This window comes from Acanthochromis polyacanthus, chromosome 8, assembly GCF_021347895.1.
Source record: "Acanthochromis polyacanthus isolate Apoly-LR-REF ecotype Palm Island chromosome 8, KAUST_Apoly_ChrSc, whole genome shotgun sequence".
NCBI lineage: Eukaryota > Metazoa > Chordata > Actinopteri > Pomacentridae > Acanthochromis > Acanthochromis polyacanthus.
Window position 1 is genome coordinate 36,444,847 of NC_067120.1, and position 25,312 is coordinate 36,470,158.

A 25,312-nucleotide genomic window follows, 5' to 3' on the forward strand; every position below is an offset into this window, starting at 1 on the left:
AACCTGTTCTTTTTTACAGTGTGTGAAGTTAAATTAAATTAGTCATTTACTGTGACAGTGGGAACAAAGTAACAAAGAAAAGCACCTGAAATAAATCAAGCTAAAGAGAAAATAAATCGATAACAACAACAAAAAGAAAAACTCAGTCAGCTGAAGTAACAGCATCCATAACTACACAGACAGTAAATGCATATCAAGTATTTCCGGCGCCAACCTTTAAAGTTAACGATTAAATTAACCGTTGCTGTTTTTAAATGTTCTGGAAGAGAATGGGAGCTAAATGTGAACATCATAACACCACGTCCCCAAACGTCACCGTAATAAATAATAATAAAGCTTTGACTTTGGCCGTCTCGTGCTTCCTTTGAGCTGATGGACGTTTTTATCAGAGAGCTGCAGAGATAAGAACAAGACCAGAGATAGATTATTACTGGTAGAATTTGATGAATCACTGTCTGGAAGGAGATGAAACTTTAGCTTGTACAGACCTGAGACGATTTAATTCAGTTCTGTCCAAAACATAAAGATTTAGAAAGTTGGGATAGTTTAGATCATTGTTTTTCAGCACAAGTGCGCTAACGTGATGAAATAATTAACTATAATAACAAAACAAAAACAAACTAAAATCAGAAAGTCCACTACCAAAACTTTAAGCAAACGTATTAAAGCTTTAAATTACACAAATACTACTGTAACTGTAAACTATTTGTCATTTTACTTTTTTTAACCTAATCAAAACATACAAGCTGCTTTTTTGCTCTCAAGATTGAAAGTGAGACAAAATGCAAGATTAGAGTTAGACATTGCAGCTTCCTAGAATCTCCCTTCTTGCGCATGAGGGAGTGGTTTTCCGTTCACCAGGTGGTGTGGGTGTTTACAGTCTCACTGTTAATGTGTCACCTGTTGCAGTGGATGGGAGGGGAGCTGGAGCCCAATAAAAGCTTCCCTCTCATCTTCACCTGAAGTGACTCGTTGTGGGGCTCCAGTGCAGACGGACATCATGGCGAAGGGTTTCTACATCAGTAAAGTTGTTGGGATAGTGTGTGGCGTGGTGGCCGTGGGTGCTGTGGCCACTATCATAGCTCTGTCTGTTGTTTACTCGCAGGAACAGGCGAAAAACAATGACAGTAACCCACCCCCAGTGACTGCACCGCCCAGCTCGACGACAGCTAAACCGCCCGGCCCAACGACAGCTGAACCATCCAATGAGCTTTGGGACAAGTATCGGCTGCCCACTAACCTGGTGCCAATCCACTATAACGTCACCCTGAGGCCACGACTGACTCCAGATGCAACCGGAAAATACATCTTTACTGGTATGGCTTTCTATGGGTGACACTTTTCCCCCCACTTTTTACTACCATCAGATTTTAATTAGTGGTTAATCAAAAGTGCAAACTAGTTTTTTCAAATGCAGGTAAATAGTTTATATTTGCATGGGCACAGAAACAGCTCTTGATTACAAATACTTTGATATATGATTACAGTTAATAGATTTGGTTAATAATACAGAACTGAGATTTTCTAATAGCATCACCTAATAGAGTAATTGAGAGGAAGGGAGTAGACAGCTTGGCCAGAGCTGGCTAACTCTGTCCTGACTTGACTACTGGGGAATCCTCCTAGTAGGGTAGGAAAACCTGGTACAAGGTCCAAATCCCCTATAGAGGTTCCTCTTCGTTCAGGGGGAATAGAAAGGCTAGACTCCAATCAAGTCTGCAATAATCCGTTATCCATTTGGGCATACTCCATCTTTATAAATCCACTAAAATAGATTAAGATATCCTAAATATTCTCTTCATCCCTATGAACAAAATTTATGGAACACTCCATCATCACTTCTCAGTAATGCAAGGTTGGTATTCCTCTGTTTCCATCAGACAGGGTAAAGAAAATATTCCATTATTCCTTCTGAGTAGAACTGCAGATCAAACTTTTCACAAAGTATAATCCTTCTTCCTGGAGGTTATCAGATAAGGTCCAACTGTAACGAGGTCCAGCGAAGAACTCCATCTAAAATGTCCTTTCTCTTCATTTATGTACGTTTTGGACATCCCCATGGACACACTTGTCTCTGTCAGCTTTTACTCTTATTATTAGCACACACTGTTCTGTAAGCTCAGTAAGATGACTAATAATTTCCAATAATCGTTTGCTTCAATGTCTAACTTGAAAAAGAACTCCTTTTGTGCAGCTGTGCTGACTGCCAGGACAGACTGGACGAGTCCTCTCAGTCATCGTTACCACATTCCTTTACCAAATATGCAGTTAGAAATCACTTGGTTACATAGAATTATCCCAAATCAACTTTTAATATTACAATAATCAGCTCAAAGTTAAGCATACAATCATTGGGTTACAGTACTTCCTAACATACAGTCTCTTTTTCTGCTCATTTAGTACCGGTGTCTTTCTTTAATGGCTGCTTCTGGGATCTCAAACTTCAACTCCACTCAGCAAGGTTTCTAATTGCAGTGTGCATTTTCTAAATGTTGTTCCAGGTGAATCTTCTGTGGAATTTTTGGTGAATGAGACTACCAACCTGATCCTCATCCACTCAAACAAGCTGAGCTACAGTCCAGTTAGCAATGGCCCCTCGGCGAGGCTCACAGCAGTCAACGGCGGCACAGTCCCCGGCATCGAGTCCGTGTGGCTGCAGAATGAGACTCAGTACCTGGTCGTGCAGCTGAAGGGTGACCTGACGAAGGGCAACTACTACATCTTGGAAACCACCTTTGAAGGAGAACTCTCTGACGACCTCGGAGGCTTCTACAGGAGCGAGTACATTGAGAACGGAGAACTGAAGTATGTGTTATTTGTCATATGAAACAACTGAAAAGTACCTGCAGAGCAATCAGTAATATTCCAAATGGCCAAATTAGACCTCTGTGTACTTACATGGTTATTTTCCTTACTAAATTTTCTGCATATTATTTCTTTTAATAACCAAAGCCAAGAGACAGTTCAAATGCCCCAAGGCGATACTTCCCTCTAACAATATTCAGTTTACTGTGGTACAAGACAAAAAAAACCCATTATATCTTTGCATCTGAGAAGCTGGAACCATCAAATGTTAGTATCACAATTAGAATTTCAATATCAAAATAGTTGCCAACTCATTAATTGGTCAGTGGTTGCAGCTCTGCGATGAAGTACTACATTAATGAGAATTAGGAGGAGGTCGGGGTGGATGGAAGGCCTACAAAGAGAACGACTGTGACACCAAAGAAAAAGACTGATGAGGTTCAAGAAAGGTGGTCTTTTTGATTATTTTTAATTCAGATGTGGATTATTTCTGTATCAAAGCAGACCACCATATTTCCTGAACCCTAACCAAGAACTATGACAGAACCAGGAAACAGTTTATTACCACTGCAGTCCCTACAAGTACAAATATTGTGTTATAAATTTAGATATTTCAGATGAAAAAATATCCTGTCTCGACTCAACAGATTCATTTGTATAGCACATTTAAATAGCAATGTAATGAAATATTTAAAAAGACAGAAATTTAGCGTAAAAACATTCAATTTCAAAGTATTAATAAAAAACAACGGATTATCTGCAATATAAATGAAACTACAAACAAATTTAAAGAAGAAATTATGAAGTACGTACAAGTTTCACAATAATTAGAGGCAGTGAAAGCATTTTCAGTGAATATTTCATCATCAATGTATTTGCAACGTGATAACAATTCATTAATTAACAACATTTCCTTGAGAAATGTAATGTGGGACAAACCCCACGTGTTTTTCTCCATGCTGTATCTAAAGAAATCGTGCAAGTGCAAACTGCCCACAAAGACGCAAATCAACCATGACAACACACAAAATGACCACAAAGAGTCAGAAAATGACCATTAAGAGACACAGAATTATCATGTAGAGCCTCAAAATGAACCCAAAGAGACACTAATTGACTACAACAGCCAAGAAAGTGACCTAGAATTTGCATAAAATTACAACTCAGGGATAGCCTAGCCACGCTAGACCCAGGTCTGAAGACGCAAGGGTCTAGGCACGCTCGACAGGGAGGGAGGCGGGCTAAAAGGTTGTCTATCAAATCCCTCTGCAGCAGTTGGGTAGGTACACAACCAATCAGCGCAACAAATAGGCTGACGGAGTTCCTAGAGCGCCGGAAATCAGAGGATGCGGGCGTTTGGTGAAACCTTATTTATACAGTCAATGTGTGAAGCTCAAGTATATTACAGACATGTTAACAGAAAGATTATTCACAGTCGGTGCTAATGGAGCTCAACGACTGTTGTCGTTTTTGTTGTCGACCCTGGCAGAGAATTAAATTCGTTGCCGTAGGTTGTCTAGCGCGGCTAGGCTAGTTGTTTCTGGTTGTTTCTGTCAGAATCGTCGTGCCTCTGTCGTCACTTAGTTACGCCCGCCTTCTGACTCTACACTTCATGGTGATTCGTCCGGCCAGTTTTAGGAGAATCCAGCCTCGAGGCTTATGGAGGGTAACTAGACCCACCCTGGCAGAGAATTAAATTCGTTGCCGTGGGTTGTCTAGCGCGGCTAGGCTAACTCAGGAAAGGAAAATGACTCCAAATATGCTACAAGCAGACACAAAACAACTACAGAAACACACAAAAAAATTACGAGTACTTCATATAAATAAAATCAATGTACAGTGTGAGAAATATAATGTGTCTCAAGAATGCAACTACAAACACTCTTTAATGTACGCAGTCTTGTACATTCAAAGAAATGTTTTCTGTCACAGAGGTTCATCTTTGCACTGATGTTGAACTAGTTTCTTGAGGTCAGTCACATAACATTGTGGGAAAATTAGATTTTTTTTCTGGAAGAGCTTTACCTTCAACACGTCTGCTGTTTCAAACTAGTTGGATAGAAATCAAACTGATTTTTTTGTTCATGTGCACGGCTGGTTCTTTTTGCAGCCACTCTACTATATAGCTGCTGAGTTTCTGGAGCCTTTTTAGGAAGCTAAGCTAGCTGATTTACTTTCAGTCTTTATGCTAAGCTACAGCGGAGATCAGAAGTTCGCCATTATTGTGTTTTCTGTTATTTTGAAAGTGTAAATGATGGAAATAAAATCTAACTTTTTTTGACATATGATAAGAATGTCTCATCTGTAATTTGATGCCTTTTGGAGATTTTTCCCTCTTTCCTTGGCTTCTTTATTCACATTAATACAAATTTTTACCTGGGGTCCCCAAACTTTCATCCTCACTGTAGGCTAAAGAAACCCTGGGCTTACTTCTGTTATTCATTTTGATATAAATTCTGTCATGTGGTTCTTGTTTTTTGTTACAAATGTCATTCTTGAAGCTTCATTTCTCTGTTTCCTGTCAGGGTTATTGCGACCACTCAGATGGAGGCGACGGATGCCAGGAAGGCTTTCCCCTGCTTTGACGAGCCGGCGATGAAGGCTACTTTCGACATCACTCTGATCCACGACCTGGGGACTGTAGCCCTGTCCAATGGCAAGGAAATAGGTGAGTTTGGGGACTTGATGGGGTAATTTTGAGTTTCAGGTAAAATGAGTTGAATCTGTGAGAAAGTTAATGCCAGAACTTCTTCTTTTTTTTTCTTTTTTTTTACACACTTGTGTGTGTGTGTGTGGGGGGGGGGGTTCAAAGTATAACTAAGAATTTTATTTTCTCGTCTACAGAAACAACAAACGTCACCATGGATGGTGAAAATGTGCTGGTGACAAAATTTGAGAGAACTGAGAGAATGTCCACCTACCTGCTGGCGTTTATCGTCAGCGAATTTGATTTCATCCAGGACAACAGCAGTGATGTTTTGGTAATTATTCAAAGATTTCAACTGTTTTTAACAAGTGTAAGTGTTCAAGTGCGTCCCAATGCAAACAAACCAGCTTTGACTCATAACAAATGCAGACATCTGCCAGCAAGTCAGGTTGGAAGGGAATGCAGCAATATTTTCAAAATGCGATGAAGTGGAACATTTATGAGCTGTGTCAGAGAAAACAGGAAATTGGGGTGGGTGGAGGGCGTACAAAATGTTGTGACTGTGGTTCACATCCAGACTCCAGGCTTTAAGAAGGTTCAGGACAGATGGTTGTTTTGATTAAATGTGAACAAGCTGTGGTTTTTTTCTGTATAAAAGCAGACCACCGTGTTTCCAAAACTGTACCCAAGAACTGCCACCAAATAAAAACAGGAAACAGTTTCATAAAGCTGCAGCCACTACAGGTAGAGAATTTTGGGCAAGATCAGATGTTCTGGTCAAAACATGTTGGCAAGACAAGTTGTTTCACAAATTTCATACAGAACACAAAAGTAATCATATATCTCTTCTTTGAAAGCTCACAGAATTCAGTTGAAAGACTAGAAGGTGACAGGAGATGCAAAATGAATGCAAAGACACAAAACAACCCCAACAAGACACAAAATGAATACAAAGAAAGACAGAATCACTACACAGAAACAGATAACTACAAAGGCCCCTAAATTATCACAAAATGACTACGAACTGATGCAAAATGGCGACAGAAACACAAAATAACAGCAAAGAGAAACAAAATGACTAGAAAGAAACACAAAATGACTACTAAACTCAAAAATGACCACAAACAGATGCAAAAGGACTGCAGACCTACAAAAAACAACGACAAAGAGACTTAAAATGAATACACGCAAAACTGCTCGGGACACAAAATGACCACTAAAAAATCCACGTAGAACAACACAAACAATACAAAAAGAATGAAATAGAACTTGGCATAATCCAGGAAAAGAGAAAACATTCAAATTCAGAATAAAAGAAGAGACAAAAATATAACATTCAAATTAGTAACACCTTTCATATTGTAAAAAACGTAATATTTAAGCAGTCTAAACATTTATGAGTGATGAAGTTGTTCCACTTATTTGAATGATGAGCTGGTCACTCTGGTGCAACACATTGATTTTCCGTTAGAAACAGAGATGTACAGTTCAGATTAGGAGCGCTTTCTTTAGCTTGTACCCTTAAACTTATCAAGTTCTGACAATGACATTACTCGACTTCAGCTACTGATAGTCAGTGTAGTACAGGGCCCAGAGCGCCCTCTGCTGAAAAAGCTGAGGTTAGTATGAGAATTCACTGAAAATCACAAAACAATGCAAGTAAGTGACAAAGTAGTGCTCTTATGTTTAGAGTCCTTAGTTTTCACTCAGTTCAAAAATAAAATAAAAAAGGGGGGTTACTATTTTGATGTCTCATTAAACACACTGTGCCACACAGTGATGTATGTAAATAGTAAGGAAACCCAGCGTAAGGAGACGTTTAAGGCTGCGCTCATCGTTGTTTCTGTGGACACAGTGAATAAACGAGACTGCACAGACAACGACAAAAACAGAAAGGCTGTGAAAGTGCTAGTGGATAGGTAAAAACTAAATGTCCATCTTGTGTTTGTAACTTCTGAGTATGCTTAGAAAGAGGAATAAATTTATCCCAAAATAAATAATGTCTAAAGCTACAAGTTGATATTGAATTTGAATGTTTAATTGTGTGTTTTGTGTGGGTGTTCAGATCCGCATCTTTGCCCGGAAGCCTGCTATCGATGCCGGCCAAGGAGACTACGCTCTCAACAAAACTGGACCCATGCTACAATACTTTGAGCAGTATTACAATGTCAGCTACCCTCTGCCCAAGTCTGGTAAGTTAGGCACAGTGACTTTTTCTATTTCTTGTTGGAAAGTCACAGAGCGTAGTTAATAGACCAGAGGGCCAGAGGAGATTCAAAATGACCTGAAAGACACAAAACAACTACAACAAGACAGGAAATCACTATGAAATGACCACAAAGAGACATAAAATGACAGCAACCTTGATAACTTTGTTGTTTCTATCTTTAAGCAGTGCCATATTTTTATGGACCTCTGCTTGAGTTTGAAAGTTTTAGCCAACTTAAACTTTTATTTGTCTACATGTCTACTGTACTTTTTACTGTACATTCATCGGGCAGCTTTAGTTACTAAGTTTAGTTGTGAGTACTTCTTCCACTGCTGTTAAATGCTGGTAAAGAGACTGGACTACACACGTGGACAAAATTGTTGGTACCCCTCAGTTAAAGAAGGAAAAACCCACAATTCTCACTGAAGTCACTTGAAACTCACAAAAGTAACAATAAATAAAAATTTATTGAAAATTAAATAATCAAAATCAGCCATCACTTTTGAATTGTTGATTAACATAATTATTTAAAAAAACAAACTAATGAAATAGGGCTGGACAAAAATGATGGTACCCATAACTTAATATTTTGTTGCACAACCTTTTGAGGCAATCACTGCAATTAAACGATTTCTGTATTTGTCAATGAGCGTTCTGCAGCTGTCAACAGGTATTTTGGCCCACTCCTCATGAGCAAACAGCTCCAGTTGTCTCAGGTTTGATGGGTGTCTTCTCCAAATGGCATGTTTCAGCTCCTTCCACATATGTTCAATGGGATTCAGATCTGGGCTCATAGAAGGCCACTTTAGAATAGTCCAACGCTTTTCTCTCAGCCATTCTTGGGTGTTTTTGGCTGTGTGTTTTGGATCGTTGTCCTGTTGGAAGACCCATGACCTGCGACTGAGACCAAGCTTTCTGACACTCGGCAGCACATTTCTCTCCAGAATGCCTTGATAGTCTTCACATTTCATGGTACCTTGCACACTTTCAAGACACCCTGTGCCAGATGCAGCAAAGCAGCCCCAAAACATTACTGAGCCTCCTCCATGTTTCACCGTAGGGACAGTGTTCTTTTCTTCCTATGCTTGGTTTTTGAGTCTATGAACATAGAGTTGATGTGCCTTACCAAAAAGCTCCAGTTTGGTCTCATCTGTCCAAAGGACATTCTCCCAGAAGCTTTGTGGCTTGTCAACATGCATTTTTGCAAATTCCAGTCTGGCTTTTTTATGAGTTTTTTTCAGCAGTGGTGTCCTCCTTGGTCGTCTCCCATGAAGTCCACTTTGGCTCAAACAACGACGAATGGTGCGATCTGACACTGATGTACCTTGGCCTTGGAGTTCACCTTTAATTTCTTTGGAGGTTGCTCTGGGCTCTTTGGATACAATTCCAACGATCCGTCTCTTCAATTTGTCATCAATTTTCCTCTTGCGGCCACGTCCAGGGAGGTTGGCTACTGTCCCATGGGTCTTGAACTTCTGAATAATATGAGCCACTGTTGTCACAGGAACTTCAAGCTGTTTAGAGATGGTCTTATAGCCTTTACCTTTAAGATGTTTGTCTATCATTTTTTTCGGATGTCCTGGGACAATTCTCTCCTTCGCTTTCTGTTGTCCATGTTCAGTGTGGTACACACCTTTTCACCAAACAGCAGGGTGACTACTTGTCTCCCTTTAAATAGGCAGACTGACTGATTATGAGTTTGGAAACACCTGTGATGTCAATTAAATGACACACCTGAGTTAATCATGTCACTCTGGTCAAATAGTTTTCAATCTTTTATAGAGGTACCATCATTTTTGTCCAGGCCTTTTTCATTAGTTTGTTTTTTTAAATAATTATGTTAATCAACAATTCAAAAGTGATGGCTGTTTGTGATTATTTAATTTTCAATAAATTTTTATTTATTGTTACTTTTGTGAGTTTCAAGTGATTTCAGTGAGAATTGTGGGTTTTTCCTTCTTTAACTGAGGGGTACCAACAATTTTGTCCACGTGTGTAACACTCACAGATCATTTTTCTGATATCAGATCAGGTAGGTCTGCCAGACTTCCCTTTTGGAGCCATGGAGAACTGGGGTCTGATCACCTACAGGGAGACGTCGCTGCTGTACGATGAGGAATACTCGTCCAACTCCGACAAGGAGAGGATCGCCACCGTTATCGCCCATGAGCTGGCTCACATGGTGAGGAATGAAGCCAGCAGTGGAGGGAAACTTCTGTAACTCCTGCAAGGAATCACACTCCTTAAATAAATTCAAATTGAGGATCAAGTTCTACAAAATAAGTTAAAAACAAGTCTGGAAAATCAAGTTCAGATTGAGTCTGAAGCCCTATAAAACAAGTTTACGTCAAATTTCACATCCAAAAAACCTGTTCAATCTGAGTCTAAAGTCCTACAAAGAAAGTTCAAGTCAAAGTCATAAAAAACAAAACAAAGTCATATCTCAAGTTCAAATTAAATCTCAATTCTTTGGAAAGTTGCTTAAATCAAGCCTCAAGTCCTAGAAAGCAAGTTCAAATTGAGTCTTACCTTTTGGAACTAAGTTTAAATGGAGTCTCAGGTTCTTGACAAGTTCAACAAGTTCAAATCAATTCTGAAGTCCTACAAAATAGGTTCTAGTTAAATCTCAAGTCCGAGAAAACAAGATAACGGTGAATCTCAAGCAAGTCTTTAGTGCTGAAAAACAACTTCAAACTGAGTCTCAAAATAAGTATGAGTCAAGTTTTTCATCCTAGAAAACAAGTTCAGTTTGAGTCTCTGGTTCAACAAGACAGGTTCAAGTCCTGGAAAGTAGCTCAGTTTCAGTTTAAAGTTCAAGAAAACAAGTTCAAAGTACACTCAAGTTCTAGGAAACAAATTAAATCAAGTCTTAATCGTCTTTTTATTCTTGGAAAATATGATCAAGATGAGCTTCAGTTCCTCAAAAACAAGTTAAAATCGAGTCACAAGTCCTAAAAAGACAAATTAAATGGAATTTTAACTCTGATTCTCTGCGATTCTCACATCCTAAAACCACCAAAAAACTGTGAAATTACCATCTCAAATTTCAAACCTTTGAGACCAAGTCCTGTTAATGCATAAAAATTAAATATCCAATATGGTGCATCTTGAGACTTAAATTTCTTCAAATTTCACCTCTGAAAGCATTGTAGTTTTCATGGCATTGAGTCCACATTGTTTTTATTAAAACTGCCTGTATCTTGGTGACTTTGTGTTTGGCAGCATCGCATTTCCATGTTTTCTCTGTGCTGTCCCTTTAGTGGTTTAGCGCTCTTGTGACCATGCGATGGTGGAATGACTTGTGGCTGAACGAAGGTTTCGCGACCTACGGCGAGTACCTGGGAGCACACCAAGCTGAGCCCACCTGGAACATTGTAAGGATTTACACGCCACCTCACGGCCTCCGTGATCGATACCAAAGATCATTGGAGTTCTGAGTGTCTCCTTTGTCTCCCAACAGAAAGACCTCATTGTCCTTAATGATGTCCACAAAGTGTTCGCCGTCGACGCCTTGGCCTCTTCTCACCCTCTGACCTCTAAAGAAGAAGACATCCAGAAACCAGCCCAGATCAATGAGCTGTTCGACACCATCGCATACAGCAAGGTAACCACACACAGTCAGACCTGCACGGGTAGAAAATAGATTGGTACAGCTCCATTTGCTTTCAGATTAATAAATGACAACAGAACCAGAGAGACACAAACTGACCATGTGGAGACACAAAACAACCACAAGGAGACACAAAATGACCACAAAGAGACATAAAATGACCACAAAGAGAGCCAAAACAACCATAATGAAACATAATGACCAGAATGAGACACACAGGTACCACAAAGCGACAGAAAATGACCGTTAGGATACACAACCACTAACCCCGAAGTTCCACATAACGCGACAGCGCCGTGCTGCCAGCCAACCCGTTCTCACGGGGATTCGTGAAACTGTGACGTAAGTTTTTGTTTCGGTTTCGTGCGCACCAACACGATGTCGTCATGTTTTTCGTGCAGCTCACCACGAACGAAACCGCCGGACATCCGGCCGCAGCGGCGGCCGCAAATGCCGATGGTCAGCTTAGATCGTCATGAATCCGACGAATTCGCATAGGAATTTAAAGAATGTCTGGTGGCCGTGGTGGCGGCCGCGTAGGCGGCCGCGGCGGCAGCCGCAAACGCCGATGGACAGCTTAGATCGTCATGAATCCGCCGGTATAAACCACTTTCAGATGTGATTACCACAGCCGGTTTCGTTCGTGGTGAGCTGCACGAAAAACATGACGACATCGTGTTGGTGCGCACGAAACCGAAACAAAAACTTACGTCACAGTTTCACGAATCCCCGTGAGACCGGGTTGTGCCAGCAGAGCGAAGCGCCGCCGTCTTGCTCCGAAAGTCAAAGCACACTGTAAGCGCAGCACAGCGGCGCGCCGTCCGGATGGGGAGGGCTGCTCCTCGGAGAGGCTCTCGTGTGAATAGCGATATGACACGATAACAACACATGATATAAACAGAAAATAAATAAACCACACCTTATTTTGCTTCTACAAGGTCGCTCTGCTTGACCCAGCCACATTGCTCTGTGATTTATAGTACTTCTAGCATGGGTGAGTACATGATTTATGTTTTGATCTCAAATGAGTGCTTTTCTTTACCAATAGTTAATTTTGTATGGTTTATTCTATATTAAAAAAAAGGTAATTTCTCTTCGCCCATGGCGTCGTGTTGTATCTGGGACCCTGTTAACCTGATGCTCGTGCCTCCGGAGGTGTAATAACAACATATCGGAAAAAATTCACGCCCGAGAGGTCGTGCATTGTGGTTTATTTTGAAAGTTCCGGTTTAACTTCCTGTCTGGTGCTTTCTCAACGACAGTGAATTTATGAGGTATGGAAGCGGTGGCGCAGAAAATAGAACTGAAGCGAATCTCCAGCGCCATGGCGCATGCCGGCGCTTTAGGGACACGGCGCTGGTGTCTCACAGCGTGTGCAGTGGAAATTGTCTGATAGAAGAGAATGGGTTCTAAGTGCTGTGCAGTACGATTCAAGAGCGCGGCGCCGCGCTTTCGCCTTATGTGGAATTTGGGGGTTAGAGACACAAACCAACTGAAACAGACAAAAACAATGATCAAGACACAAAATGACCACAAAGAGACACAAAGATGAAAAACAGCTACAGAGACACAAAAAACCCACAAAACAACATGCATCTTTATATCATTTAATATTTAAATTCCATTATTTGAGGGTGGTGTCTTATAAACATATACCATAAATGAGTCAGAGCCACACTTTAAGAAAACTCTAGCATTTTCATCAGTTTGATGTTCTTTTTATTTTTGTTAAACCCTTTGTAGCTTGATTAAGAAAGTGTTAATAACATCTTAAAATGTGTTTTCTTGCCCTCAGGGAGCTTCTATTGTCAGGATGATGTCAGACTTCCTAACCGAAGACGTCTTTAAAAAGGGGTTCCAGGTAAAGACACCAGTTCGCATTATCTTCGAGTGTTGTACTTTGGGTTTTTGGCCAATTAAGCCTTTGACATACATTATTCATTGCTCCCTACACGGAAGAACCAATTGATGATGCACCATTCCCGGTTTTGTACTTGCGACTTCATTGGCGTGCTTCTTAGTTCTTTGCTTCCACAAACAAGACATCAGGTCACTTACTTTGGTTGGATATGCCGATCCATTTATTTGATTCAACCACAAATCGAATGTCCAACAAATACAACTAAAAAAGAACACTGCCAGCCTGTGGTCAAAAACAATGAATCTTTTGTGTGCCACACCTGAACTAATCAGTGTTTCCATATCTGTGCACTCCAACTGTCCCATAGCGCCTGTCTTGTAGCCTTTCGTGACTTTTGCACTCCTCTGTTTTTTGTTTCTAAGAGCCCTGTAACGGTAAATTTCTCCTTTGTGAGATTAATAAAGTCTATCTTATCTTATCTTATCTTTAACAATGGCTCCACCACTAATCAAACATTACATCAAAATCAGACTACTTTCATACTGAAGTTTACAAACTGAACAAACTAGTGAATGGACAACTGGAAAAATGACCCAAGTTTTGAACACTTGAGATCAAACACACGTCACAGTTGAAGGATATTGCGACCAGCTGCATCACACTTGCAGAATTTCATTCAAAGTTTTGTCTCTGAAGTGATCTTACTGTTTTTTGTCCATCCTGCAGACCTACCTGAAGGAGTTTGCTTTTGAAAACACCGTCTACACAGACCTCTGGACACATCTGCAGATGGTACGTTCTCCACTGCAGACAAAGAACATTTACTGCTCTTCTTAGTTCCTCTCCTCTCATTTTAGTGATTTGATCATCTTAACACTCACATACCATAAATCACTAGAAGACAAGTTGAATTTCTTTGAGAGTTTTTTTTTGTAAAAATTGAAAATCAGAATCATTTATTATGTACAATTTTCCTAGATAATATACACTTCAAGTACAGCAGATCAGCTGTAGTACCTGATTGTTCCAGCAGGTGAAGCCTTTTACTGTTTAACACTGTAGCTACCAGAGGAGGTGGGCAGTTCCTAGCTTGTCAAGGGGCACCATGACAAAGACTGATATTAAGCTGACTGACCTCAGGTCAGCAAACAAGTGTTCAATTAACCAGGAATAAATTAGGATAGTGTTTCTTAAAACCAAAACTGATCCATTCTGACTGATTTTGCAGCATTTACATTGTGTTTTCTTGTTTCCTGCTTCCACAGGCTGTTGACACCACCAGTACTGCCCTACCTCAGCCGATCAGTAACATCATGAACACCTGGGTGCTGCAGATGGGCTTCCCTGTGGTCACCATCAACACCGCGACTGGAAACGTTTCCCAGAAGCACTTCCTGCTGGATCCAGAATCTGTAGTCACCACTCCTTCCCCCTACAAGTAATTATGCTGCATTATCTCATCCATCATCCTTTCCTCCCACTGTTTGCTGTTGTTCTCTTTATTACTATCAGTTCTACTATCACCTATAACTCTTCTATTAGTTTACAATCCTTTTAACTTTAATGACAGCCACTAGTAAAGGCTCATTTTCCAGTTCATAAGAAGCAGAATAAACAACAAACTGTTAGATCTCAGCGCTGCATTTGATACTATTGATCATCAGATCCTATTACAGAGACTGGAACATGCCTTTGGCATTAAAGGAACAGCCCTTGGCTGGTTTAGGTCATATTTATCAAACCGACAACAATTTGTCCATGTTAATGATTCCTCTTCAACGTATGCCACAGTTAATCATGGAGTTCCACAGGGCTCTGTGTTAGGACCCTTACTCTTTACTTTATACATGCTTCCTTTCAGCAACGTCATTAGGAGGCATGACATTAATTTTCATTGCTATGCAGATGCCACTCATATCTGTTTATCTATGAAGCCAGACAGAACCAATCACGTACTCAAAATCCAAGCATGTCTTAATGACATTAATGCTTGGATGACTTCTAATTATTTACTCCTCAATCCAAACAAAACTGAAATTATTATATTCAGTCCTAAACACCTTAGAAATAGATTATCCGACCACATAGTTACCTTAGACGGGATTACTCTGGCCTCAAGTACCACTGTGAGGAATCTTGGAGTTATTTTTGATCAGGATTTGTCCATTAATTCACATATTAAAAATGTCACCAAGACTGCCTTTTTTCATCTACGTAATATTACTAAAATTAGGAACATGTTGGCTCAGAGAGATGCTGAGAAGCTTGTCCATGCATTTATCACTTCGAGACTGGACTATTGTAACTCTCTATTTTCAGGATGTCCCTGAATTTTTGATTCCTGCTGGGAATCACACTCCTTAAATATGGCATTTAGTTGATTTAAATGCCGTAAAATGCTGGAGGCATTTTGGAAAAGCCTCCAGCTAATTCAAAATGCTGCAGCACGTGTACTGACAAGAACTAGCAGAAGACATCATGTTTCTCCCGTATTGGCTTCTCTTCATTGGCTCCCTGTAAAATCCAGAGTTGAATTCAAAATTCTTCTTCTCACATACAAAGCGCTTAATGACCTAGCCCCATCATACATGAAAGACCTGATAACCCCCATCCCTCCAGAACACTTCGTTCCCAGCATTCTGGCTTATTGGAGGTTCCTAGAATTTTAAAAAATAGAAATGGGAGGCAGAGCCTTCAGCTAACAGGCTCCTTTCTTGTGGAACCAGCTCCCACCTTCAGTTCGAGAGGCAGATAACCTCTCTCTTTTTGAGACCGGGCTTAAAACCTTTTTATTTGTTAAGGCTTATAGTTAGGTCTTTTATTATTTTATTTTGTTTTATTTCTTCTTAAATACTTTTTCTTTTTAAACTGTTTATTTTATTGTTGTTTGTTGTTTTTATTATTGCATTTCCTCCTTTTATATTTATTCACTATGATAGCGATGTTTTAGTTGATTTTAACGTTTGTATTTTATGATTGTGAAGCACTGTGAGGTGCATTCTTGTATAAACGGTGCTTTATAAATAAAGTTATTATTATTATTATTATTATTATTATTATTAGAATTATTATTATTTTTCTGCTGCAGCTATGAGTGGATCGTTCCAATGCGGTGGATGAAGACCGGAGCTGTGCAGAATCTGACGTGGCTGGAGACGAAATCAGGTAAATCATGCAGACACAACAAGGGTCACAAGTAGAGATAAAATGGGTTCACAGTGATTTATTTGCTTGCTTCTTGCTGGCAAGCATGTGTCAAAGCATTTTAACTCTTCAGGGTATAAATCAGTATCAAATGTAAGTCTCAATAGTGCTGAAAAACATACAGAGTTATGTGTGGTAACTCAATAATAGAGCCTTCATTTTTTCCAGGTAATCTTGTGAAAACTCGCTGCTGTTTAGCTGCAAATGACAGAATATTTTGTAAAAAAAAAATAGTGGTTCTAATTATAAAACACACTGTTCTTTGTATTTGAGTTTAAAGTAAAAACTAGTGACCTATTAAAGAATTTTTTTTAATTTGGTATCACTCTCCATCAGAGTTTCCTTTAAAGATGAACAGAAACTCTGAAAAACAAATATGAGTTCACTTTAAGAGAAATGACCCCTGAAATATTTAAAACAATCAGATGCCTCAAAGAACAGAAAGCCCGTATCAATACATAGAATATCCAACAATACATTCTCCTCACTACATTATTATGTCTTCAGATGGGTTTGCATTGTAGAAAATATGGTGTTAAAACCCTTAAATGAGGTTTAGATTCCAACATATCCATGACAAATCTGCTCAGTTGAGACAATGAAACCCAAAGACTAATAATAATAAACTGAAGTCTCTGTCTTATATTTTCATGTAACACAACAATAATAGTGTTTTTTTTATTTAGCTTCAATCCCGGCGATGAAGGTAACGGGGAATGAGTGGGTGCTGGCTAACATCGACGTGGTGGGATACTACAGGGTCAACTACGACCAGGCCAACTGGGACAAACTCCTCAATGTTCTGAACACCGACCATGAGGTAGGATCCAGTCGCCGTTCACACGGTGACGTTACTCTGATTACTGACGGACTTCTTGATCTGAACTGCTGCTTTTGTTATTAAAGCTCATTCCAGTGATCAACAGAGCCCAGCTGGTGGACGACGCCTTCAACCTGGCCAGGTAAGTCCTACACATTTAGCATCACACAAACAGACGATGGTGGTCATGATGAGGAGATGTAGACAAACTGATGACTTAAGTAGAACCAAAAGACTGTACTGAAGATGCACAAAATGTCTAAAAATATGTAAATAAATCGTCAACATGTGGCTGCAAGGATGTCAGAAAACATACAGTACTGTTAAAAAGTTTAGGGTCACTTAGAAATGTCCTTATTTTTGACAGAAAAGCATTTTTTTCCAATGAAGATAACATTAAATGAATCATAAAACCAGTCTAGACATTGTTCATGTGGTAAATGACTATTCTATCTGGAAATGACTGATTTTTAATGGAATATCTCCATAGGGGTACAGAGGAACATTTCCAGCAACCATCACTCCTGTGTTCTAATGCTACATTGTGTTAGCTAATGGTGTTGAAAGGCTCATTGATGACTAGAAAACCCTTGTGCAGTTATGTTAGCACATGAATAAAAATGAGTTTTCATGGAAAACATGGAATTGTCTGGGTGACCCGAAACTGGGCCATGAATAAAGTAAAAATGGTGAAAAAAAACAGCAGATATCTGTAAAATAATGATATTTTTAGTTGATTTAAATGCAGTAAAACATAATTTTATAGGCAGATATCATAAAAGAGCAAATTTCCATTTGTAAAAATACAGATTTTTGATGTGGACATGATTTAGAGTTTTTCTTTTTTACATTCAACGTGTAAAATAGTGGTTTACGTGACTTTACAAGATATCGGATTCATCAAAATCTTTAAAATGTGTATAACAGCTTTGAAACATTTTTAAATTCTTAATATACATATTTTCTTTTTGCAAAGAATGGCAAATAATTATTTCTTGATAATTTAAATACAGTAAAAAATAGTGTAATTTTACCGTCAAGAGAATGACCTTTTTTCACAATAAACATATAAATCTATGTTTTTGTTTCTGTGATTTTATTAATTATTGTCTGAATTTCAGCAACAAATTGCTGAAATTGCTCAAAAACAGTAAAAAAAAAACCCTTTCATTTTCACACACAGGTAAAGGGCAGAATTTGGTGTAGATTTCTTGAAAATTATGAATTATGACATCAAAAAAACACTCAATCTGTGGTGAAAAATGTAATCATGTTCATAAATATTCCATTATATTTTGAACCATCACCTGTCACCTGAATTTATTGATGTCCTTACATTATTAGACATTTTCGCTGTATACTGATGCACAAAAAGAATTCAGAAGAATGCAGGAAATGAAGCGTTTGATGCTCATAATGCATTAGCATAATTCAGAGATGTGATAAACACATTAATGAGACTGAAATAAACTCAGGTTTATGACTTTCAAACAGTAGACCAGTTTGTTCATCAATATCTGGGTGCAGGTCAGAAACATTGATGAGTTATATTACTATGAGTTACAACAAGTGAGATGAAAATATAATTGAAGAAATAAATAATAGACTTGATAAATATTTGTGGGGTTTATTTTTGGTTTCCCATCACAAAGTGTTACAGTCTTAAGAAGTGATACATTTAATCTGGTGAATCTGCAGAAATAATAAATGATGCTGATGATGTGGACATTAAGGATGTCAGATTAAATTTCACAATCCTGTATCCTGAAGAGCAAAGATCATCCAGACAGTGGAGGCCCTAAAAACCACCACGTACCTGAGCAAAGAGAGAGCCTACATGCCGTGGGCGTCGGCCATCAACAACCTGGACTACTTCTACCTGATGTTCGACCGCAGTGAGGTCTATGGGCCCATGCAGGTGAGATTCTTCTTCTAGACTAATAAAAACATGAATAAATAGTCATTGGGATTCAGATTTTATGATTCGTCTGGATTCTTGAATCTGTCTTTTCACTTTTTACAGGATTATCTGAGGAAACAGGTGACCCCTCTCTTCAACTACTACGAAAACCTGACAGGGAACTGGGCTGATGTTCCTACAGGACACATGGACCAGTAAGTAAAGATGAATACTGTATGTACGGCTATATTAGATCAGTCTAGACTGTGCTGATGCCGGTTAGACAGTTTCCACTTGTGTTTTCTCATCCTACCCTACTCCTAAAGCTTCCTGTCTTCTCGATGCTCATTTTTAAAAATTGGAAGATCCTCCATAATGAATTGTTTTGTATTGGTGGAAGCACAGGTAACAGTTCAAGTGTAGGTTCACGAAAAGCAACAAAACTGGTTTTGTGTTGGTAGAACTGCCCTGAAGTGAAAAAACATGGAAACAGTGGTTCAGAATTTGTGGTTTGCCGTGAGGAGTAAAAGAATTGCTCCGTGGTTGCTGCTTTTACGGTTGCTGCAGGTTTATTATGATGATACTTTCTTTGCTTTCTCGTGTTCACACTCCTCCTTCCTCAGGTATAACCAGGTGAACGCCATCAGCCTGGCCTGTAGGACCGGCCTGCAGGAGTGTCAGGAGCTGACCTCATCTTGGTTCAGAGACTGGATGAACACCGGCATCAACAAGTGAGTCGACAGTTTAGCATCACTGCAGTCTTTGATCAAGTCCAAGTCAAGACTGTAGTCTTTATAGAGCTTGTAGAAGTCAAGTCTTTAAGTCCAAGTCAATCTCCACTCTTTCCATATGACTAGTCCAAGTCAAATCTCTAATCTTAATATATGAGTGGTCCAATTCAAATCTCAATTCAAGTCTTTAGAGGGCTAATAAAAATCCAAATTTCAAGTCAGGTCCAAAGTTGTCAGTGAGGGAGTCTTTGTCCTGTCTTTTGAGGACTAGTGCAGGTCAAGTCCAAGCTAGGTTTCAAGTCTTCAGATAGGACTAACCCAAGGCAAGTCTCAAGTGTTGAGAGGGCTAGTTAAAGTCTCAAGTCCAATTAAACTCTCAAGTTGATAGAGGGTTAGTCTGAGTCAAGTCACAGTCTTTAGAGGGCTAGTGTAAGTGAAGTCTAAAGTTCAGGTCAGGTTTTAAGTTTTGACAGTGAGCTAGCTCAAATCAAACCCTGTCAAGTCTCAAGTCTTTAGCGGTTTAGTCTAAGTCTCAAGTCTTTAGAGACCTAGTCCAAGGGAAATCTCATGTCTTGAGGGGGATAGTCAAAGTCAGGTCTCAAATCATTCAAAGCCTAGTGCAAGTCAAGTCTCAAGTTTTTTGTCAGGTCTTAGGTTCTTAGAAAAGGCAAGTTCAAGTCAAGTCTCAAGTCTTAATGAGGTCTTCAGTCTTTAGAGAGCTAGTCCTAGTCAAATCTTAAGTCAGAGTCAGGTCTCAAGTCTTTATGGGGCAAGTCCAAGTCAAGTGACCAGTCTTCGGAGGACTAGTGCAATTCAAGTCCAAAGTTTAAGCCAGGTTTTAGGTTTTTAGAGAGAACTACTCCCAGTCTCAGGCCAAATCTTGGGCCTTGAGTGGGCTAGTTCAAGTCATGTCCATGTCAAGTCTAAAGTTTTTATAAGGCTAGTCCAAGTGACATCAAAGGTCTTTAGAGAACTAGTCCAAGCCAAGTCTCACATCTTTAGAGAGTTAGTGTAAGTTACATCTATAGTTTAAGTCAGGTCTTCAGTTTCTAGAGAGAGTTATTCCTAGTCAAGTCTCAAGACTTTAGAGGGATAGTGCAAGCCAAGTCTAATGTTTAAACCAGGGTTTAAGACTTTCGAGACAGCTATTTTCAGTCGAGTATCACTTCAAGCCTTGGGTCCTCAAGTCATGTCCAATTTAAGAATCATGTCTTTGGAAGTCAAATCCAGGCCAAGTGTTAAATCTTTAGAGAGATAGTTCAAGTCAAGTCTCAAGTCTTCAGAGGTCAAGTTCAATTCAGTTCCCAAGTCTTTAGAGAACTACTTCGAGTCAAATCCTTAGTCAGGTCCAAAATATTTAGGGGGCTACTCTACGTCAAATCTCAAGTCCAAGTTAAGTCTCAAGTCTTTGGAGACCTTGTTTAAGTCAAGCAAGTGTTTTAAGAAGTAGTCCAAGTCAGGTCTCAAGCCTTAACAAGACTCGTCCAACTCACGTCTCAACTGTTCAAAGTGCTCATTCAAGTCCCCAAATTAAGATTCCTCATATTTTTGCCCTGAAGTCTTGAGTCCCCACGTTTCAAGTCTACAGTTACAGCCTAACTCTACATGAAGAGACCCTCTGTCATCTGATGCACTTTATCAATGTTTTCTTCCTTCAGGATCCACCCCAACCTCCGCTCCACCGTGTACTGTAACGCCATCGCAGCAGGAGGTGTTGCTGAGTGGCAGTTTGCCTGGGATAAATTCAAAAGTATTAGCATTGCCTCTGAAGTTGACAAACTACGCATTGCATTGTCCTGCACCGAACAGGCCTGGCTGCTGAACAGGTCAGTCCACAAACAGAGTTATTAATATTTATGACATCACAACGCTTAACTTACAGCTACTGACCAGCACGTCTGCTCATACCTGTGCAGGTATCTGGAATATGCCCTGAACCCAGACATGATCAGGAAGCAGGATGCCATGTCCACCATCGTCTACATCGCCAACAATGTGGTTGGTCAGTCTCTGGCATGGGACTTTGTCAGGGCTCGATGGTCTTACATCTTCAGCCAGTGAGTACAACAAAGATTCGTAGGTAATGCAGCACATCTCAAACTGGAAGCAGATAAGGACTTCAACAGTTTCCATCAACAACAGATTTTATTGACCCAGTGTGCTCAGAGCAACCCAGGTGACCTTTGGTCCTCAAACCATAAACACCTGATCAGATCAGAACTTGGTTTGATGTTTGAGTGATTGTTTTGTGATTTTGACAATTAAAAACAGTATTATATTAAAGCCTGAGATTAAAATAGCTGGTAGACAGGTCAGGAAAGACTTATAGCAGCATGGGATGTCATACACCAACTGGGTTACAAGGGATGTTTTTCTATATGTCGGAAACTCTGTTCAATATCGCTGCTTTTAATATTAGTAGTTTCTACTAGTGGAAGAATCTGTGTCATAAAAGAGTTTTTTTTACATGCAGAATATTGTTTTCCACATTCAGTGAAATCTCTGCAATATCTGCATTTCTGCACATAGAAGAATTTCAACAGGATCTACGTATATTTCTTGTTTATTTTTTGCTTTTCTACCTATTCCAACACATTTAACCCTATCCCCTTCACTGATGTAACACCACACATTTCCTTACTGTGGGAGTCATTAAAACTTATCTTATCCTAAATAAGTTCATCTATGAAAAAAAAAATATACATCTGTATTACACTCACAGTAAAAAAGTGAAATGAACTCGTCAGAAATGGTTAATTTTAAAATCATAGAGGATTCTTCAGTTTTTAGTTACTGTTCACTGATGATTATCTCTTGCTTTATTTCCTCTCAGGTACGGTAGTGAATCAAACTCCTTCCCCAACCTCATCAACGGAGTCACTGAACGCTTTTCCACAGAATTCGAGCTTCAACAGGTTTGATATTTCTTTGTTTTTTTCCAATGGTTTATTTTGTTTTGCTTCTAAGTTGTCGAAACTGAAGCTGTGACCACATTTCCAGACCCAACACATTAGAACCAGTTGAACTTACGAACTGAAGCAAGTTTTCTTACTTTTCATACATTTAACGCAACATAAATTTAGTTTAAACTCAAGAAAACCTCACATATTTGACTGTTTGCTACACCAATCATGACTGTTGAGTGTTGTAATTCACAGTCTGACCTGATGGTGGCAGTGTTGTCCCACTGCCTAAATCGAGACACAATGATACAGAAGTTTGTCTCATCATTGTCACTTGATGCTGCAGCACCTGATTGTCAGGTCTTTGAAGGGTTTTGATGATAAAACTCTGCAGATGAAGATGTTAGTTTTCATGATGTAAATAAATTAAAAGCAGAACCAGAGCATGTAGATGACATCCAGTTATTCAGTTATAGTTCCACAGCTGCTTTGACCACACACCAACAGTTTTTCAGGACAACTTTGTAGTTTGTGAAACCAGAAAATCTCCAGTAAAGGGACTTTCTAAAGCAGATTGAGGCTCCAAAAGTTTAGAATCTCAACTTCAATCAATCAATCAATCAAACCTTTATTGTCATTGCACACTTTCATATACAATGAAATACCCTGGCTGCAACAACCAATAAGAAAGTAGAAACATGAAAATATCAGTCTGCTCTAATACTCATCCAGATAGAACAAACAGAGTTTCTGAGCAACAGATATGGAATAGAATATATTTGTGTGTAGAGAGCACATGTTTGTAAAAATAATTTAAAAAAAACAACCTGTACATTTTCAGACCACTCACCTGATCGTATGTTTTGTTTTTCAGCTGAAGCAGTTCAAGGCCGATTATGCCAACATTGGCTTTGGCTCTGGGACTCTGGCACTGGATCAGTCCATCGAGAGAACAACGGGCAACATAAAATGGGTCACAGAGAACAAGAACAATGTTCTGAACTGGTTCACAACTGAATCTACGCCCTAATAAGGAGTTTACTTGTTCTTTGTGTAATTTAAAATGTTCTTTTTTCATGAATGCAAGTACTTAGATTTTACTCATGAGTGTTTGTGTTGGTCTCATCCTTGGTTTCCGTGGCAACCATCGTCACCTTGTGGACTCTTGCCCTGACAAGACATGATGGTGATGATGTCACAGCTCCTTGGGGCAAATAGGACAGTAATTCGGAAAAAAAACTTTGACACCTGAGTCACCTTAAAGGACTGAAGCAGATACAGTAAACCAACATATCACGTGCTGAAGGAAGCTGTACTCTCAGCCTGTTCACTTTTAGCATAAATTGGGACCAAAATTAGCTGCTGAGCTTTACTTGTGCTGCAATTTATTGAAACTGAACTGAAAATTACAATATTTTTTGAATCTTTGAAAGCAGAAATATAACATTAAAATTTGACACTTTCAGTCAAACAGAGGCCTAGAGAAGACACATTTCTGTTCTTTTATACTTTTAAAAATCCAGTTTTTAATAGAGTTTTACAGTCTTGTGGTTATATGAAAAGCGTTCCTTGTAAACGGGGATTTTTTTAATGTTTTCATAAAATATTTGGATGATGATTTAGTGATGTGCGGGGAAACAAAAATCCTCTCAGGCCTCTAAATATATGAGCTTCTATTGTTTCTGTTTCTGCATGGTAAATACTGAACTCCTGAGTTAGCAGCTTCAGGGTCTCAGATTTAAGAATTAAGGTTTACTGTATTTCATGTCCCGCTGCAAAATAATTTATGATAAAACTGGATTGTTAATGAGGACGTTCCTTTATTTATTGTTTACACTAGCTCTGGTTGTGATGAAGGAATACCTGTGCACTTTGAAAATTAAAATACTTAATTTTGTAAGTATTCTATGTCTATGAGATACTGCTGTGCAAAAATGTAAGAAGTGAAGTCTATTTAACTATAAAATTGTACATAAATGCTGACTCAGGATTTTCCAGATGTTTCAATGCAACAGTTTAACTCTATTCTGATAAAGTAAATAAAACTGTTCTTTAAGAATTTACTGTTGTGCTCTGCTTTTCTGAATGTGCAGTATTACTGATATGTTATAGTTACTTAATCCAGGATGTTGTTCTGTATGCCACTGTACCGCTGCTGTTGGTACAGAGTTCAGAAATGATTTTTTTTTAAACTGTGGATTTGGAGAAAACTCTGAACTCGGATTTTCCTGCTACACATGAAAGCACCACTCTGTCTGTAGTTACCATAGCAACGGGACGCTCCGCTGGTGTTGACCGTTTGTCGTAAAGTTTTTCACCTGAAAACGTCGATATTTCATTTAACCACAAGCTGCTGCTGCTTCTCCGTCCAGCGGGCCACCGGAAGGAGACTGAACCCAACATGCCGCTACTCGTGTCGGACTATTCCTGGACCCAGAACGACTCCACCGTTCACATTAACGTGCCGCTAAAGGGGGCTAAAGCCGTGAAAGTGGACATAGTTTGTACGGACGAATACCTGAAGGTAAAGTTATCAAACAGCAGCACAGACTGTGGTCATCTTTTACCGTCTGTTAGGGTTACGTCTTTTATTTATATCACTTTGTTACCTGTAATGCTACC

The 25,312-nt window shown here is 39.3% G+C and overlaps 1 protein-coding gene across 1 annotated transcript; it reads left to right on the forward strand.

Moving 5' to 3' along the window:
- Nucleotides 1-1,000: 1,000 nt before the first annotated feature.
- LOC110966203 (aminopeptidase Ey-like) lies at nucleotides 1,001-23,735 on the forward strand. Its single transcript, XM_051951436.1, has 21 exons — nucleotides 1,001-1,316; nucleotides 2,502-2,805; nucleotides 5,331-5,473; nucleotides 5,650-5,786; nucleotides 7,518-7,644; nucleotides 9,689-9,843; nucleotides 10,922-11,035; nucleotides 11,122-11,265; nucleotides 13,067-13,132; nucleotides 13,859-13,924; nucleotides 14,398-14,570; nucleotides 16,221-16,297; nucleotides 17,023-17,156; nucleotides 17,243-17,298; nucleotides 18,927-19,074; nucleotides 19,180-19,271; nucleotides 19,680-19,787; nucleotides 21,446-21,613; nucleotides 21,704-21,844; nucleotides 22,621-22,702; nucleotides 23,565-23,735. Exons 1-21 carry the CDS (start codon nucleotides 1,001-1,003, stop codon nucleotides 23,718-23,720), a joined length of 2,907 nt encoding a protein of 968 aa, XP_051807396.1. The 3' UTR covers nucleotides 23,721-23,735.
- Nucleotides 23,736-25,312: the final 1,577 nt, after the last annotated feature.